Raw genomic sequence first — 19,965 nt, 5'->3', positions numbered from 1 at the left:
GGACCACGCACCTGGCTGGTCGGTGCCTATGTGTGACATCACATGTGAGGACGTCTTAGGTGTGCTGCCCATCACCAAGGATACCTATCAACAAGCGGTGTCATCATTATAGTAAGAATACATGTAGTGCACATATAACTACAGAGATAGCGCTTTTAAAGAAACAATCTATACAAACACAGTCTATACAAAAGTAGCATGGCTAAAAAAAGACCCAGCACGTTTTAGCCATGCTACTTTTGTGGCCAAAATGTAGTGTTTTGATTCATATTGATCACCCTTGAATCCTGGCAAAGAGAATGAAGAGTTCCATCCACAAGTTTTACCTACTTAGCAGAATTGCTCCATTTTAGCTCCTTCTTCACTTTCTCCAGTAACTTCTGCAAAATCCTGATGAGTGGAATGACCTAACTCAAGTTGGCAGTGGTGTCTAAACTGACTTCACTGAATGGCTTTCTGCTGCTCCCCCACCCTCTGAAGCATATACAGGGTAGAATTCTACCTTGTTACTACCTCTTGCTTTAGGGGATGGCAGGGCAGGTTCAAGAGGGTTTGCTGGCGCTCCAGTCTTCGACACACAGTCACTGAATGTCAAAAGAGGCCCAAAACAATTTTGGGGCACCGACAGCATCTCCTGCAAGCTCCTATAATTTTTCAAAATATTAAAAAAATAAGGCACCACCTTATTAATTGAGTGGGCAAAACATGGGATGTGCTCGAATTTGCCCAGATGTAATGCTCGCACAATATTGGTGGCATTGTCAGATATAGATTGGAGGAGTCCTTTGGGGCACCACCAAATCTAGGAATCCTGGAGCTTATACAATAAAAATGTGTATATATATATATATATATATATATATATATATATATATATATATATATATATATATATATGGTGAAGAATAGACGTGTCACTCCAGGGGTCTTTTTCAAAGCTTTTATAGCATAAACGCAAAATAGTTACATGGCAAGGTCAACGTTTCGATACTCAGGGGTATCGTTGTCAAGACAGCATGTAACAGGCATAAAGGTATGCCTGTTGTATCGGAGTATCGAAACGTTGACCTTGCCATGTAACTATTTTGCGTTTATGCTATAAAAGCTTTGAAAAAGACCCCTGGAGTGACACGTCTATTCTTCACCATATTTCACTCCTTCTCGTTGGCACCCGGGGCAATTCACTCTTTGGATACCTGAGTGCCGGTTCGTCTCTACGTTCTATATATATATATATATATATATATAAAGCTTAAATTTAGATATAACAAACATGCTGCATGTGTTTGTGAGTCAGCCGCTACTCACAAAAAGACTGCGAAACAAGAGGGATTGTAACACTGGCCCTTATTCTGGTTCACTCGAAAAGGCAAATTCCTTCTCATATGGACAAAACCATGTGCACTGCAGGTGGGGCACACCTCTGCAAAAAGCCGTATTAGCTGAGCAAAAGACCAGGTAGCCTGCACAGAGAGAGCCCGGCACTCCACACAACAGATATGCCTGTTGTATCGTGGAACGTAACCAATGGGCTAACGTTCGTTTGGACTCTGGCCAACCCAATTTATGAACTTCATAAAGAACACCAAGCGAGTCAGATTTTCTGATTGTAGAGGTCCGTAAAATAAAGATGTAAGGATCTAACGACATCTAACAGTTCATCCACCACTGAAGAGCCACCCAGCTCCGAAGAGGAAGAAGGAGATGTGAAAAGACTGGTACCACAATTTCTTGGTTAGTATGAAATATGAAGACCCCTTTTGGTAGATAGTCTAGTCTAGTACAAAGGACTGCTCCATCAGCATGGAAAATTAAGACAGGCGATCGACAGGAGAGAGCCACTAGGTCAGAAACTCTGCAAGCTGAAGGGATTGCCAACAAAAATAATGTTTTAAAAGTGAGCCATGTGCTTGTGCCATTGCTGCCGGATGCCGGAGTCCCCCTCCCGGAAGTCTGTGACCGAACTTCCAGTCCTCGAAAGCGGAAGGACTGGGCGCACCCCCTGTGCATTCCACCAGACTACTTCAGCGTTACACCATCACTCAATTTCCACCATCCTCCCGGGGCTCAGCTGGGGGCTTGGCAGCTAAGTGGAAGAACCAGACAATTACACAAGTGTACACATACAGTATAACCAAATAAACAGTGCAGTAAACATAAAAAACATAATTCAATATACAAATCCATATATATATATATATATCACAGCATGACACATGTTCACTCCTGATGTTGAAACATACAAAATGGTTCATTATACTAGGCTGTTCCAATTGATCTTATCATTAAGACCACTGGGTTTGATAGTGTTTAAGCTCAGGATCCATTGTGTTTCCCTCATCAAAAGGGTTTTTGCCCTATCACCCCCTCTAGGACTTACAGGGATATGGTCAATTATATAATATTTTAATGATCCTAGAGGGTGTCCAGCACTCTTGAAGTGTCTAGGAACAGGCTGTTCCACCTCCTTGCCTTTTATGATGTTACTTATTGCTGATCTATGAGCAGCCATTCTTTCTATAAAATTCCTTGTGGTCTGCCCCACATAGAGCAGACCACAAGGGCAGACAATCACATATACCACATGTGTGGTTGCACAGGTCAAAACCAAATGTTATATGTCTTATTACAATGTGGATGTCTGAAAGACTTACATGGCTTCATGAATGTACAGGTCGTACAGTTATTACAGCTGTAATAACCTGGTGGTTTTACATAAACATTAGGCAATGGAGGTGGATTCCTGTCCGATATATCTGCTTTGACTAGCCTATCCCTTAGGTTCTGAAAACGGGTATAGGCCAGAAGCGTCTTTTTATTTCTGAACACATGGAGTTCTTTGTCCGTGGCCACTGTCGGCCACAATGCCTTGATAGCCTGTCTGATAATCCGGCTTGTTAGGGAAAATGCATTAACTGATGGAATGACATCTGATTTTTTGTTCTTATTAGGCCTAAAGAGTTCCTCTCTGCTCATTTTCAAGATATATATCTAAATTTAAGCTTCATATATATTTAGACCTTTTTATTGTATAAGCTCCAGGATTCCTAGTTTTGGTGGTGCTCCAAAGGACTCCTCCAATCTATATCTTTTAGAGATAGTAAATTCTGGTTTTCAAAACCTCTATCCCTACATTTTTTTACCATTTTTTTTTTACCATCCAATTCCATTGGAACACACTTCACTTCACTTGTGATGCATGCCACCTGCATCATTTGTGACAATGGCAAACTGTTCTTCAAAGATGGAGGGTGGTGGCTGGAAGCCCTTAACAGGGTATTCCTGTCGGTCTCCTTTACATCTACCCCAGTACAGATTTTACTGTCTTTAACTGAAACAGCCATATCTAAGAAATTAGCATGTGTCAAACTGTAATTGAATGTGAATTTAATAAAGGGACTAACAGCATTGATTTTATTCATTCATTTTAGGAAGCTTTCCTCCCCTCCAGACCACACCAGGAACACGTCATCTATGTACCTTGTATAAATGACGACGTGCTCCTTGATGTGGGGGACCTGGAAGAAAAGATCATCCTCCTGTGCAAACATAGGTACTTGTTTCCTAGCACAGCGCCCATCGCATACCATGCTTAGTGGTGTGCGATGCGTGCAATGCGATATTCATGTTAAATTAACAAGAGTGCTTGTACAATGAAATATCGCATAGCATTTCATGCCAGCAAATGGCATGCGATGCGATTTTTAATTGTACAAGCACCCTGATGGGTGCTTACAATATTAAATGTACCCTTATTGTCAACGCCACCCCACTATCAAGGCCAACCCGAAGCGTGGCGAGCGCAGCAAGCCCGCGAGGGGCGGTAGAACGCGTCCTCCGACCTTTTCATACCCCCACTATGCACGTCAGCGTGGAGTTAGATAATGTGGCGAGCGCAGCGAGCCACCAAGCGCGAAGCATGGCGGGGCAGCGGAATATGAGCCCCGCGAGCGAGCGCAGCGAACCCCGCGAGGGGACGTGGGATACACGTGGTATACATGTAAAGTAATCTGTGTCCCCTCGCGGGGCTCACTGCGCTCGCCACGCTTTGGGCTCGGTGGCTCGCTGCGCTCGCCACACTATCTAAAATCAACTCCACGCCTACGTGGATAGTGGGGGTATGAAAAGGTCAGAGGATGTGTACCTCCTCCAAGCTTCGGGTTGGCGTTGATAGTGGGGGTGGCGTTGCCAGTGGGGGTGCATTTAACATTGAAAGCACCCATCAGGGTGCTTGTACAATTAAAAATTGTATTGCATTGCATGCATCACATGCCAATATATTGCATGCAATGCGATTGTATAAGATGTAAGCCGGGCTTGTCTTTGCAGGGGATGGCGGCAGAATCGCCAGTCGCCATCCCCCCCAGCCGCCATCTGTATCTGGGAAAGGGGACGTGCGCGCATCTCGTCCGACAGCGCTTCCCCCTGGTCCCTGCCGGCTTGTCAGTTGTCACCCGGGGTCCCCACCGCCTCCCCGCACCCCCCCTAACCCTGTTCGTCTCGGACAGGGTTCCCGTCGCCCCGCCGCCCTGAAACTGAGACGCGCGTGTGCATGAGACGCACGCGCATCTCAGCCAGATAGAGCGCCGGGCTGCTGGCGGAACGCCAGCGGAGACAGTCTGGCGATTCGCCAGCAAGAGGGAGCCCAGCTCCATCTGTACTCTTATCAAAATATTGGGCGCCGTGCTAGGAAACAAGTACCCAAACATATAAATGTTAGTGTAAGAGGGGGCCATGGAGGACCCCATGGCGCACCCTCTCTGCTGAACATAAAATTCGCCATCCAAATAAAAACTAATTGCGACTAAGCATAAGTTCCAACAACATAAGAAATAATGTATGATCAAAGAGAGCAGGATCAAGATTTTTAGCAAGGAAAAGTTGCATTGTCCTGAGTCCTCCCTCATGCGAAATCGACGTGTACAAACTTCACACATCTAGACAGCAGACAAGGGCCCCAGGGGGGACACACTCCAATTCCCCCAATTTTAGAAGGAAGGTAGATGTGTCTTTCAAAAATGTTTTCTGTAGTGGCAAAAGTGCCGATAATCTCGACCTGCAATTCACTTCTACAGCCGATTTCTCAATTGCTGGACAATATTGGGCATCTTGTCCATCTTCTCTTCCAAATATATATATATATATATATATATATATATACTTGAGTGCAGTTTCTTATTGAATGTTCTTGTGGAACTACAAGTCCAGTAATAGTCTGCTTAGTTCATTTACAGGCTGCTGTGGAAACTGTCAGTCTGCTTGCACGCTGCTCATTATCAGCTGACGATCTCCCCCATGTATCTGAATCCAACCAGGAAAAGGCTTCTTAAAAACTGAATGAAGGGGTTGTTGGTGGTATCTCTTACAGGGAAGTCTGCACAGCAGGCAGGCTTGTAGCTGGAAGTCTGTGCGGGGAACCCGCCGGTGATTGACAGCTTCCTCGCTGCCTCCGGTGGGGATAGCTGCTGGGAACTCAGGACGCGCTGCTGGTAAAGGCGCCATCCTGTCAGCACACTAGCATGGAACACACTTTGGTACTTATGTAATATCTGGGCTCCCGTTTTTCTTATGAGACCGCGTCCCCTCGCGGGGCTCGCTGCGCTCGCAACGCTTCGGGCATGGTGGCTCGCTGCGCTCGCCACACTATATAAAATCAACTCCATGTATAGTTAGATAGTAGGGGTATGAAAAAATGGGGTGCATTTAACATGGGAGCCCAGATAATACATAAGTACCCACACTTTCTCTGCAGGGCACGTGGCCCCCTCACACACTCAGAATGCTCACTGGCTAAGATTCTGGGCACGCTGTCACTCACAGCATTACAGCATGTGGCGACACAGCCGTCTAGCTGAAACTGCTGCTGCACATCTCCAACACCCCCATCGTTCAAGGCTGTCTCCTGTTACATATAAAAGAACATGACATTTTACCGTAGCCAAAAACACATGGGTTAAGAGAAGCAAACAGTGAAAACATGAAATCACATTCAAGTCCACAGTCCTTCAAGAACATAATTTGCAAATATGTCAACAGTCCTTTTGTCAAAATGTCAGCAACATTATCATCACTTGCGATCCACTGTTTCTCAGGATCTATATAATAAATTTTCCCCTCTTCAGCAATCTCCAGCTTCTCTGCTTCCTGCTTCTCTGAAGGGAAAGCTGTGATTTGATTAAACCAGTTAGTAAATCTTCTCCTAAGTACCCAATGACTTTTCAAGAAACAAGAAAAATACAAAAAAGAGAAAAATACCTCATCATTTTATCTAACCTTATTTGAAGAATTTAGTGCTGTAGCCGCATGCAACCTTTTCCTGTAGCTTACAGAACTGGCAAATCCACATTAGAATAGTGGTAATGGGGATTGGAGCAAAACTGTTTTTATGTCTTTATTAGTCTTTATTAGTCTCACAATGGGTCTACTACAACCTACTGCCCTACCCCTTCCCACAATGCCACAAATACCCGCTTTCCAGACCCTCAAATGAAAGTGTGGAGATGGCATCTTAGAAGATCCACAGCCACCTCCTGTATTAAGTGGACTAAGAATGTCTTCCTCAATTATTGGAATAACTGTACATTTTTGCTTGGGTAAAGCTATTTCATAGTTGTTTCAAGGGAAAGTAATGTGAAAATGGGTCTTCAAGCCCATGAAGTATTAGTGGGTGAAATAAATTAAGCCTGGAGAAGATATAAAATGGAAGGGGATAACTCACCAGCTAACCAGCTCCTAACTATCATTTTTAAACTCAGGGCCTAATTCTGGTTCACTTGCAAAATCTCTCTCTAATGGACAAAACCATGTGCACTGCAGGGGGCAGATGTAACAGGTGCAGAGAGTTAGATTTGTGGTAGTTATTTTGTTTCTGTGCAGGCAAAATACTGGCTGCTTCTTTCTTACACTGCAATCTAGATATCAGTTTTAAGTAAATACCCGACCCAAATCTAAGTCTTAGTCTAACTGTTACATCTGCCCCACCTGCAGTGCAATGGATTTGTCCATTGGAGAGAGAATTTGCTTTTGCAAATGAACCAGAGGCAGGCCCTAAGCCTATAACATGACCTTTGATTTTATCTCTTCTCCAGGTTCAATACATCTGCCCCAAAGATATCTATTTGCTAATCCTCCGATGATGCTAAAGTGGACAGAGATATTAGAAAATATTGCACATTAAAATAAAATAAGAAAACACCAAACTTTCAATTTGTTTAACCTTTACTGGTCTTGGTGGCACCTTAATTGACAACATTTATGAACAGAACAAAGTTTTTATACTTGGATATTGTAGAAGGAAATAAAATAATCCGGGCCGGGGATTTCCCTCAAATAAATTATAGCAAAACACTGTGCTGTGTGCATTGTTCTCTTGGCTCAAATTCTGCAAACTCTTCATACTCATTGGATCTCTTCATTAATCCTTGTGATGTTTCCCAGAGTACACAAGGTATTTGGGACATTGATGTTGTTTATCTTTCACATAGTTTAATTATCACGTTCTTATTAAAGCCTCTTTATTTCCGTCCTGTCAACCTTAACATTAAAGGGGAAGACCATCTAATTAGTAAATACTGCGTCTTTCATAACTACTATGATAGGGTGCATGATTTCTTGTGTTTTTTTTAGCTACACACATATAAAGTTTCTTACTGTACCTACCTGTGCATCTATGAAAACTGCCATATTAAAAGGGGATTGTTCTGTATGTACACTTTTGCCTACACAGTACATATGATTTCAAAAGTAATATATAATTTATAATATATAAACTAAATTGTTTGCCATTTTGTCATAAAATCCTCCTTAGCAGTTTATCTACTGTATATACAATATTAACAGCAGAAGAAGGACTTTCTATGATGCCATGTCTGGAAACTGTGACAGTTATTTGCAGCTACCCACTCAGCAGTTTCCAGAAAACGGTCTGGACACGCCTATGTTATCCGGACCACTCACGTAAAACACTGCATTGTTGCCCCCTCCCCCTGCTGTTAATCAAAGTGCAGTCTAAAACTTTGAAAGTTTACACATGAGCGCTGTGACCACTACACATGCACAGAAGTCTGAAAACCGCCTCTTTGTGCTTTTCGCACTTCTGCTCCCAAAGCTTAATCAGGCCCTTTGTCTGTAGCTTTGCATTGTAATTGGTTGCTTAGTTTCTGAGTTATGTGGCAAAAAAATCTGTCTGACGTTTGCCATCCCTCACTATGGGTCTCTGGAAAATGTGACATTTGGTGTACTCTCCCTATGCACCTTCTAGGTATCTGGAACATGTGACCTGCTGGGTGGTCTGGAAACTGTGACAGTTATTTGCAGCTACCCACTCAGCATTTTTTTTTTAAATTGGACTAGGTGAAAATGGGTAAAATGTTCAGCCCAGCAAACCTTTGCTCAGTTGAAACCGCGCAAATCATCTAATATTATTTCTTAGTGGGGTATGGGAACTATATATATTTAATGTGTCACTTGTTTGTGTTTGAACATTTTTATAATAGCAGAAATATGGATTTTGGTTTCCCACACAAATGTTAGCTCTAATGGGTGTGGTTCATTATGTCCAGAGTGTCTAGGTCGACACCAAAAGGTCTGTATGGAAAAGGTCAACATATAAAAGCTCAACATGAGTTTTTCATGTTATTTTTTGTCTAGCTGTCTGAGCACGTGGACACCCAATTAGTGTAGCGCTAACTTTACTTGCCATGCTTCAGGCCAGGTGCCTCGCTCTGCTAGCGCTTTACTGTTCCCAATTGTAATCCATGTGGATGGTAACGTATAAAAAAGTTCAAAAATGTCCAAATATCCCCCAAAAACTCATGTCAACATTTTCATGTGTTGATCATAGCCATATTGTCATATTGCTTTTGGTGACCTTTTGATCATGTTACCCATTTGGATACCAGCTGTAATATGGGTCCAATTTACAGCTAATCACTGTGCTGTGAGTGTTTGGAACCCAGTGGGCAGGTCAAAACTGCCAGCCGAGCTCCCCCCACCCACCCGTGTGCACGGCTGTGAATGGTTTTGCATTTGTGCACACAGGGAAAATCACTGCTGCGAAGGCCATGGGAGAAGGAGGCCCTTCCTCCCAATGGCTTGGGAACAACAGCATTTTCTGGGACATTCCTGGATACTGCCGGCATTATGTCCCCAAATGCCCAGCGCCTGTCAATCACCTTGCAAGTGGCGAGTGAAGGCTAGCATTTGCATGGTCCGTTCAGAAGTAGGACAACCCTGCGCATGTGCACAGCGTACCGTGTGCATGCACGGTCTTTCAATAATCTACAGGGCTGCGAGTTTGCAGCCCTGCGTATGAGTGTAAATCAGGGCCTTTAACATATTAGACTGGCTGGAGAGAAAGGAATAAAAGGCTCTATGTTCATATAAAGTATGGCATGCTTCCATAAATGTGCCTTCTTCACACATGCAGGTCAATGCTTTCGCATTCATGCACACAGGGAAAAAATAATTTTTCATTGCAAATTGAAATCCACATGTTCTATAGGTTTGTTTTAGGGTGTCAGAACCTATAACAAAAAGAAGAGAAGTCTGGATGTGAGGTTGCAAAACTACAGAGAGAATGTAAGGCTTTTATAGGGACTAATTAATGTACAATATCAGATTAAATGGTGGTTGAGTGCATGGATTGCTGTAATTCAGACTCCCCTACACCTCTCACCTAAAGTATGATATCCTGATTAATACATAAAGTGATGACAGGGGGTTAGGGCAGTTCTCTCCATCCAAAGTGTCCTCATGACCAATGACATATATTGACTTGACATACTGTATGGTCAGTAATACCGCTTTCAAACTGCAAATGGATACGGGTCCATCCCAGGAGAGACCCGGCATTTGCGGTTTGAAAGCTCCACATCCGACCCAGCTTATTGCCTGGTCAGTGATGTCATGGGGGCGGGACTGGGTGGCGGCGCATCATCAGGGGCGGGGGAGGAGGCATCGCTTGGAGCTGTCAGCACTGCCTCCTCCATACTGTAGACAGGACCCGAGTCGCTCGTGCCGGGTTACCCTTTCACACTGCACCTTACCCGGGTTAGAGCCATGTTCAACCCAGGGTTAAACTCCAGGGTTGCTCGACCCGGGGTGGCCCTTACAGACTGCACCTTGACCTGGGTTGGTAACGCAAGGACCCGGTAATAACTGGGTCAAGAGTGCGGTCTGAAAGGGGTATAGTGAGTATCTTACTATCCTCTTCTAAGATCGTAATTTTATTAATTCACACTCTCATTCAAGTGTAGGTGTGATATGTTTTTCACACTTTATGCCATGTTTATAATTGCTTCTCTATGTTGAAAGAACATTTCAATACACTCTTTGTCTTTTAGGTTTAACACAATATCCAACTTCGCCCCTTGGCTAATATTCTTGTCATTGTTATAACTGCAGACCTAATTAGAAACTGAAAAAGTGTTCCAGTGTGGAGCTCTACTTCTGGCCTATAATGACTTACCGGATTATATTGTTTGGCCTGCTTTATATCTTCATTTTGCACAAAATTGGTAAGTCATTCAAAAATATCCAAGTTTTTATAGTGATGAGAAATATTTGATTATTGTTTATTTATATGGCACCACAAGAGTTCGGCAGCACCTAACAATACATAAATGAGCAAAAACAAACAAAGAATTAAATAAAGAATTTAATTTAAAAATTTAAGACAAGGACATGGGGAATAAACAGGTGCATCAGGGGTCAGGACACTGAAGCAATTATTGGGGTGGCAGAAATATATTGTAAGAAAGGCACATGAGAAATGAGGGCCCTGCTCGTGAGAGCTAACATTCTAAAGGGGAGGGACAGACAGACAGACAGTAATGGCACAAAAAGGGGTAAAAGTGAGCATAAACAAAATTTTATAATGAGTTGGCTGGTTTAACAAAGAAGTGGGTCTTGAGTGCTCATTAAAATTTTGTAGGAAGGTGAAGAGTCTGCCAAAATCTTGGAGACAGGAATGGGAAGAAGTAACCAGTTGACAGGAGAGGCGGCATGTATTTGTGTATCGAAGAGAGCCTGAGGGAATGTAAAGAGATAAGGTCAGATATGTAGGTGGGAGAGAAATGAGTGATAGCTTGGTAAGTGAGTTTGAGGAGCTTGAATTGTATTCTGAAGGGAAGGGGAGCCAGTGTAGGGCTTTTAAGAGAAGGGTGGTAGACATAGTACATTTGCAGGGGCAAACGCAGGATTTTCAGAAGGGAGTTTCCAGAGGGGCGGAGCAAAGCACGGAGATGGACACTTAGGTGACCCAGTAGATGCCGGGTCCAGTTAAAGTATTATAGATAGACCAAATATATGAAAATAATAGTAATAAATATATATATATATATATATATATATATATACTGCATATATATATATATATATATATATATATATATATGCACACACATATATATAACAGCAGTGTAGACCCCTGGGCATAGCAATGTATTGGGGTCCCTACCGATCCTCCAGCGGTAGGGGAAGCTTTGATGTCCCGTGGGTGGTAGTGGGTATTATACCAACCGCTCAGCATGTAGGGCCTGGATCAGCATGTAGGGCCTGGATCAGTAACCCTTTACTGTACAGATGGTGGGAGAAGGGGGCATTGGGCTGAATGAAGGGGCCCTGATACATAACTTCCAGGGTTGTACAGGATGTTTAATATGCAGAGGAGGGGTGTATAATGGAGAGGGCTTATTATTCATAATTTTCTGGTGAGAGGACAGCTTGCTTAACTGCAGATATCTCCAGTTCCCGGAAATAGATTTCTTAGATTTTAATGGAATTAAAAACCAGAGAATCCCACCTACCAAATTGTATTGGGAACTAGGGGATCAGAGTTCAGAAGGCAGAGAAATCTGCCAACGAGGAAATAAAACTACATACCAGGTGTGTGGAGCGGGAGCAGTAACCAGCTGCTGTAAGGCTGACATCTCTGGTTCTAGGAACAGTAGAGACAAGCTACTAGTGTCCATCAAAGGGGGAGAGTCCCAGCTTTTGGAAAATACCCTCAAAAACTCTTAAGTCAGACAGAACCTGAAATATCTGACTTGGAAGAGCAATTAACAGGCTAGGATGGGGACCACTATTTTGAAGTCTGATATCTCCGGTTTCCAAGGGTTGATTTTTAAAATACCCATTGTACCCATGGAAAGAGGGGACCCTCAGCTTTCAGCTGAGGGTCCTTAGACTCCTGGGGGGGTTCTGGGTACTCAGAACCCCCCCCTGCGTGCACTACTGATTTGGAGAGGAAGATGAGCTGGGTAGCAGCATTGAGGATGGACTGGAGTGGAGAGAGGTGTCAGGAAGGCCAAAGAGGAGATTACAATAGTCAAGTCTGGAGATGACTAGTGAGTGGATGAGAGCCTTGGTAGCACCAAGGGTGAGAAAGGATCAGATCCTGGAAATATTTTTGATGTGGAAGCGAAAGGTCTGAGAGAGGTGTTGAATGAGCGTTTAAAAGGAGAGAGAGGAGCCAAGAATAACACCAAGGCAGCATACTTGGGTGCTAGAGGAGATAGTTGTTCCATCAATAGATAATGAAATTGTGGGAGGTGAGGACATGTCGGAGGGAAGGAAGATGATCATCTCAGTCTTAGACATGTTAAGTTTAAGAAAGCACTGGGACATACAAGAATAGATAGCATAGAGAGTTTGAAATATGAGGGGTGAAAAACGCTCAGTGTGTATGCAGTGTGTATGCACTGAGCATTTTTCAGCCCAGCGATTTTCCGCATAATCGGTCAGCATACACGCTGGGGAAAGTAGCCCAGTGTGTATGCACCATTAGGCAGATGCCCAGTAACACCTAGGACAAATGCACAGAGTTATTTATGTCTCTGTAATTTATTACTGCAGTTTAATGCACATCATTTTTGTTAGGCAGATGCTCAGTAGCATAAAACAAATGCCTGGAGAACTGATTTTCTTTGTCTTTTTGTGTATTGTATGTATAGTATTTAAAACCAGTAGGTAGCCTTAAAATACCTGGGTGGAAACAGAAGAGACACACAGATTTGGTCACTATAGACCCCTCCAATACCCAATATAATTGGATGTCATTCTAGTGTGGGACTGTTTTGTTTTATTGTGACCCAGCTAGTATGATCAGCTTCGAGTGTCCAACAAGCTGATCACTACGGAAGAAGAAAAAAAATCATTCATATTTACAGCCAGGGACTGATGATCAGTGTTGCAGTGAGGGCTTTCGTCAGTCGTTGGGTCCTTCTCTTCTGTGTGACCTCCAGGGCAGTAAAGTAACATTTTACAGCACTGATGGTCACAACACGAAGAGGATCCAATGACCGACAGCCCTCCAATTACTGCATACCGGGTCTAATGAGGTGGTGGCGATGTCAACTGTGGCAGCGCATACACACATTTAGCCAGGGTCATTTTCATGAAAAATACCCTGATAAGGTTGTGGAAGGCATTTACATGGACAGAGCTTTCTCCCAAGCCCTATCCCTGGAGAATGTGGATGCAATGTAATCAGTTATCACATTGCGTATAGTGGCAGTGATGACATCACATTACGGGGGCTATTCTAATTTGATCGGTCCCCCGCGCATTCACGCAGGCGCATTTCTGCATATGTGCAGACGCAAGGTGCAAGCGGGCATGTTGAACTACATGTTCACCGTCCCGCTCGCACCTAGCAGAGCGGGCAGGAGGCACAGCCCATAGGAACGCCCATGGTTTCATGGACTTTCCCATGAAAATGGAGGGCATTACCATGGTAATGGCCCAGTCACACAGGTGCAGGGGGTGGGCAGCTGATGTCAGTGGATGCCAGCTTCCCGCATGCTTCCCACACAGGGCGCTCGCAGATCAGAGACACCATAGAGGTGTCTCTGATCTGCGAGCGCTGGAGAAATCATTTAAGGGACGCCAACCATCGAATGATTTCTCCCCCTCACCTAAGGCTGCGATTGGATGATTAAGCAATTCATCCATTTGCAGCCATGTGGGGGATCGCAGCGTGTGAGGGGGGGGGGGGGGGGGGGCTGGCACTGCGAGCGGCAGGTGGCATTTAGTCCACACGCAACACTGTGAATTTTGCAGCATTACGTGTGGACCAGAATAAGGTTCCACATCCGTATCCTCAGATGCGGATGATGATAAAGCAGTCCCTAATTATCTAACACTAGGGTATATGAGAAGATCACAAAAAGATAAATAACAAAATGAATAAACTAAACAAAAGGCATTGATCCACTGCACTCGCCATTCCTAGATCTCGGGTGCATGTTGTTTTGTGAACACATTATTTAAATACAAATCACAAATATATTTATATTGTTTCTTAATGTACAGTCTGTTATATATGATTGAATCATACATTATTAAAAAGATAATTCTAATTACCACATATCAAAACATTTAATTTTCTCTAGATAGTCACAATTTTTTGTGACTGTCCCAAGTCCCACCCAGTGGGGGCAGTTTGGAGTCCCATTGTCACTCAACTCAATTCAGAGGCAGAGGGACGGGAACCATGGCTATCAGCTCTCAGAGTGCTATCCTTGCCCCCAACAGTGATGAAAGCATGGCTCGTAATTGCGCATCCCCGTGACCCACACCCCCTCCAGTTACAGCCGCCCATGAAGACCCACTGCAAGCTGTGTAAAAGTATTCCATTGGCAAGTCAATGCAATACAATTATAACCTAACAGTACTAGTAACAGCACTGTAGCTAATGCTGAGCAGATTTGATCATTTAAGTTTGTACAGTAATCAGGGTTGATCATATGTGTGTATTATTGAATTAACTTTTGGGATAAATAAGGAATCAGTCACCTATTATACCAATTCTGTTCTTATCAATTTCTGGGAAATAATAATGTACTGCAATCAATCTACTACAGAGTAAAGGTTGCAATTAATGGTATGTCAAAGGAGATTTGTCACAACTAATTTACACCAATTAGAAACAGAACACTTCCACAAAATCTCAACTATTTAATTATGTGCATAAATCATAACACTTTCATAAATACACATGCAGTAGTTCTTTTTTGTCAAGGAAATAAGCTTTAATTACTGGCTAATCAGATGACCACATCTCTCTCTCTCTCTCTCTCTCTCTCTCTCTCTCTCTCTCTCTCTCTCTCTCTCTCTCTCTCTCTCTCTCTCTCTCTCTCTCTCTCTCTCTCTCTCTCACACACACACACACACAGTTAAGTTCTATGCTAATGTTTTCCATTATGGCAGTGACTCATAGACGTGGTCAGACACATTTCCTCCATTGACAATTTCAGTTTCCTAACCTCTCTCCCTCACACGATCAGTCTCTATATCAGTGTTTCTCAACCACTATGACGTGGCACACTACTGAGCCTTGAGCTGTTCTCAAGAGTGCCCCAAGATCTAAAGATGCCCAAACCATTTTACAGTTAACACCAGTTCAATTGTTATTTACTGGTCTCTTCTTTTCATGTAAAGGGACAAAGTATTTTATTTGTGTTACCTGTGGGGACCAGTGTGATTGTTTTTTTATATGGGGGCCAATAGGTTTGTTTTTTTCCTGTGGGGGCCAATGTATTTTGCCCTGTGGGGATCTCTTGGTATGCCTTGGCAATTTTAAAATCTTATTTAGTGTGCTTTAAGGTAGAAAGGTTGAAAATCACTGCTCTATATGTTCCCTCTGCTCTCATTTAGGACTGGGTCTCACTTTCTTTTTTTATACCAATGCATCCCAGTGGTATATTACATTTTTCCTGGCAAGGTTTTACAGGTCTGCAACAGGCTAGATTTACCATATTCTCACTTACACGCCCTGAGATAGTACATTAAATCCTACTCAACATCAGCCTTAACTATGCATCCAAGGACTTCTTGCTCAATTTACATCTAAATCCCAAGTATGCTCTATACACTGTATGTCAAAGTTGAGCTTGATTTTTGCAGCTTTTAGGTTTATATTATCATATTGTATGTCTCTAAACCAAGAATATCGGGTCTTGAGTGTCTTATAAATATATTAATATTACAATTTAATATAATTATTCATTCTTTTTTTCTTTTAACATTTAGAATCCAAGGAATTAGCTTGTCCAAAGCAAGTAACTGGATTAGTTGGTGGATCCGTTACCATCACGTGCTTATACTCGACCAATACCAGAGCCAATATATACTCTCGGAAGTTCCTGTGCCAGCAAGGTGCTCAGTATGGAAGATGTAGAAGTGTAATTGTGTCAACAAGCGGTTATTTAAGTGAAAAGTTCTCTGGCCGTGCTGACATTTTGGATTGGAAAAATGGCACGATTACTATTAAACTGTCTTATTTACAGAAAACGGATGAAGGCTACTATATATGTGGTATTGGCCAAAGTACTGATGGGATCATGGAGGGGTTCAGTGTGGCTGTGACTGAAGGTAACTATCACAGGCTGAAAGAGGAATCTAGAGGATTATTTTACACACTGGGGAGCTGGGAGGATACTAACTTAGGTTTACCCCAAAGCTTAATCTGCGGGCGGAGGGCGGCATCTGATGGACTTGCAATGCTGTGAATTTTGCAGCCTTGCGAGTCAATCAGAATAAGGCCCCATATGTAGAAACAATACTGCCAGACAACTGATGTCAGTATATAGATATGCAGGACATTCTTAAGCAATAAGAGGGCAGATTAACACATGCACAGCATGCGTGATAGGCACCTAGGGGGCATGGCCAGGTGGGAAGGTGGGCTGACCAATAGGTGTGGCATCACAAAGCACTGTTGTGTTTCCGATCCCTGCTGTACACTGATGAAATAGTTGGTAGGGGCAGGGCTACAGTGACACGATTTAGCGGTTATCATGTTATCAGGTCCATCTCGGACCACCTTGTACTCTGTTATGGTCAGCAGAAGGGGGGTGCGAGGGGCCCCTGGGGAAAGCAGGATACTTTCCCACCTTTGCAGGAGGCTGGGAGCTCCACCTGATTTCTGGGATGGGGTGCAAATATTATGCACAGCGAGGACCCATCTTATGTGTTTGTTATGTGAGTGTTGTGGGAATGGTGACTGCCAATAGGTGCAGCTGTGGGCACTTCCTTATATCAGGCAATAGAATATGTTTGCAATAAAATAAGAAAGAAATCTAAAATATTGCCCTAATATTTAATGTATTTTGCACCCAAAACACACAACAATCAGTCTGTTCAATTGTACTAATACTGTACTTCTAACAGAGATATTTATTTTCCTGGACAGACTCAGTCATTCCAAATGAGGCACAACTCGTCTATGGTCAAAAGAGAGGCACTGTGAAATTCAGTTGTCATTTGAAAGAAAAAAATACTGCAAACCGGAAATATCTATGCAAGATAGAGCAAGCAGGCTGCAGGGATATCATTGACAACGCGGGAGCAATAGCAGCAGAGTACAAAGGGAGAATTTTGCTACAAACAGTTGACAGAGAGACAGGAAGTTTTACAGTCACAATAATACAGTTGAGAAATGAAGACTCTGGGCTGTACTCTTGCAGATCGGATCCCTATGGAGAAGATGGAGAAACCTCTCATATTGATTTGAGGATCAATCAAGGTGAGAAAATCGGGACAACCAGAAGACAAACCTAAAAATGACAAAAAATACAATTTGCTTGAGTTTGTTGAATGAATATACAGGTGAAAAACACATTTCTGCATAATTGAGAACTAAGATAAATAAGAGGCAATAATCAAAAAACACTGACTGAAACATAGGGGGTTATTCAGGTACACTTGTAAAGTACATTTGGGGCCTGATTCAGGTTTTCTCCGTAAGCTTCGAACATCACAGCTTACCGAGCACCGTAGACGCCGTCCTGCCAAATAACCACAGATACACTTCACCCATTTAAGTCTGCACATGCACACACCTATACACTACGGCAGGGGTTCCCAATCTTTTTCTAATCACGGCACCCTAGAGTATCACAATTTTTCCAAGGCAACCCATGGCCCCCAAAAATATATATCAATCTAAGTAGATTTTTGTTTATATGTGCTTCTTAGGTTCAGTTATGTGGTAAAGGGCAGGGTTTGGTTCTGATTGTACACATTTTATGATTGGCAGCCACCAGCACTGGTTTTGTCCAGAAATAATTGATCATAAATAATTTGCACTGGTCCTGGACGACCAACCCGAGGCACCCCTGCAACTGTCCCGAGGCACCCCAGGGAGCCTAGGCGCACAGTTTGGGAACCACTGCACTACGGTTAATGTGTGTCTGGAGTCAATTAACCTAACAGTATATTTTTGGAGTATGGGAGAAAACTGGAGCACCTGGAGGAAACCAATGTATCACCATAGGTGTGCACACATTGAGTGTTAGGGGTGCACAGGCACCCCCTAATGCTGTGCCCACATTAATGAACACCTCCCTGCCATTAGCGATACCTTTTACCAACGACTTTTTCTGTTTAGAACTGTATTCCATTAAAAGACGCGCCCATCAACCAATTATGTGTTTTGCATTGTTAATTGTACTAGACCATTGTCATATCACTACATACCTGCATCATCCATATATGTTTGTGACTTTATTTGCATGTACTGTTACACAGAGCTGAACTAGGCAGGAGATTATGGTGTGGCAGAGAGACGTTTTATATTGTAGCGAGTGCCAATAGATGATGGTAGACACGCCAGTTTGGCAGTGTTCGATACACCCAATGAGCAGTGTTAGCTATGCCCAATAGGTGATGCTACGCACACCCCTTTGACGGTGCACCCCCTAATAAAATGTTCTGCGCACGCCTATGTGTATCACCAGTGTGGAGAATATACAAACTCCACAGAGTTAGAGCCATGATGGGAATTGAGCACATGACCTGAGTGCTCTGCTACTCCATGTACTAACCACTGACAGTGTACAGCAACTACTCTGAGTTATCATTAGGCATAGGTGGTTACTAGGTCAGTGGTAGGCAATAGTTAAGTATTAAAAGGCAAACAATTTGTTCTACCATTACAAAATGTACATTTACAGAAGTAATAAATGGGTACTAGAAATGTGAGTGACTGCCATGTGCTCATTTTTAAATTAAATTTGCTCTAGATAGTTTGATAATGTATAGTCAGGGAGTCGGCTGCAGCTCAGGCCTGCAACCACCTCTGCCGCTGCATGCAAAAACAGACTTTTGAATTTTTACTATTCTTTCACTTTGGGCAGGACCAGGGTTCCTCACCAGAAGCCCATGCTTCACTGGAGATGGTTTAGCATGCCAGATACTGTACATTAAGCAAGCCAGTTTAGGCTGTACATAGTCATTTTAGAGAAGCCCGCAGTTTGACACCAGGCTGATAAGCATGAATATAGTACGGTTTGCTCTACTAGATCACAGGTGCTCTCCTCAGGACCCCACACAGTGCATGTTTTGCAGATCTCCTCACAGAATCACAAGTGAAATAGTTAGCTCGACCGGTGGATCTTTTAAAATGTGTCAATGAGTAATGAGTGCACTTTGGACCTGCCAGGTGACCTGAAAAATGTGAACTGTGTGGGGTTCCGAGGACCAAGTTTGTGAACCCCTGTACTAGATACTTGCAAATGCTTAATACAAAAGCAAATGTATGAAATTCTTTAAAACAATATATAATTATATACAGTGTTTATTACAGTATGTGATGGAGGTCTTTAGCCTTTTGTCTGCCTAAAGTAGACCATGCTTTTTATATGGAGTGAGAAGATGTGGCACATTTCTATTTGGCTAGGTGGGGGAAGGTAATACTGTAAGTATTTTTAGTTATCAGCTGGGTCACAAAAATAATCTATTTTTAGTATACAGCACGTTATGAAGGGATGCGGTCATTTGGTCTACAACAATTAGGTCGATAAGCATTGGTCGACAACACTAGGTCGACATGCAGCAAGGTCGACATGGGTCTAGGTCGACCTGGATCAAGGTCGACCTTGGTCTAGATCGACATGGGTTTAGGACCTTAGGTCGACACAAGCATTAGGTCGACATGGGCAACGTCAAGTTTTTCACTGTTTT

General features: G+C 43.0%; 1 protein-coding gene and 1 long non-coding RNA gene across 3 annotated transcripts in view; one reads left to right on the top strand and one right to left on the bottom strand.

The window, feature by feature from the left end:
- Positions 1 to 19,965, top strand: part of LOC146060132 (polymeric immunoglobulin receptor-like) — a 69,719-nt gene that overhangs the window by 36,046 nt on the left and 13,708 nt on the right. Inside the window, exons 2-4 of one of the 2 annotated variants that reach the window (XM_083173050.1) lie at positions 10,405 to 10,517; positions 16,033 to 16,374; positions 17,195 to 17,527. In XM_083173050.1, the coding sequence (XP_083029176.1) occupies positions 10,460 to 10,517; positions 16,033 to 16,374; positions 17,195 to 17,527 (733 nt within the window). In that variant the 5' untranslated portion in view covers positions 10,405 to 10,459. Of the gene's footprint in view, positions 1 to 10,343; positions 10,518 to 16,032; positions 16,375 to 17,194; positions 17,528 to 19,965 lie in introns of both variants that reach the window. The other variant, XM_083173051.1, reaches the window with a different exon arrangement.
- Positions 15,075 to 19,965, bottom strand: part of LOC146060133 (uncharacterized) — a 91,195-nt gene continuing 86,304 nt past the window's right edge. Inside the window, exon 5 of the long non-coding RNA XR_014470375.1 lies at positions 15,075 to 17,558. This is a non-coding gene — a long non-coding RNA (uncharacterized LOC146060133). The remainder of the gene's footprint in view (positions 17,559 to 19,965) is intronic.

The sequence above is a fragment of the Crinia signifera genome, chromosome 2, assembly GCF_055691185.1.
Source record: "Crinia signifera chromosome 2, ASM5569118v1, whole genome shotgun sequence".
NCBI classification, from domain to species: domain Eukaryota; kingdom Metazoa; phylum Chordata; class Amphibia; order Anura; family Myobatrachidae; genus Crinia; species Crinia signifera.
Note: the sequence above shows the minus strand (reverse complement) of the source record. Positions and strands in the feature narration are given on the sequence as shown.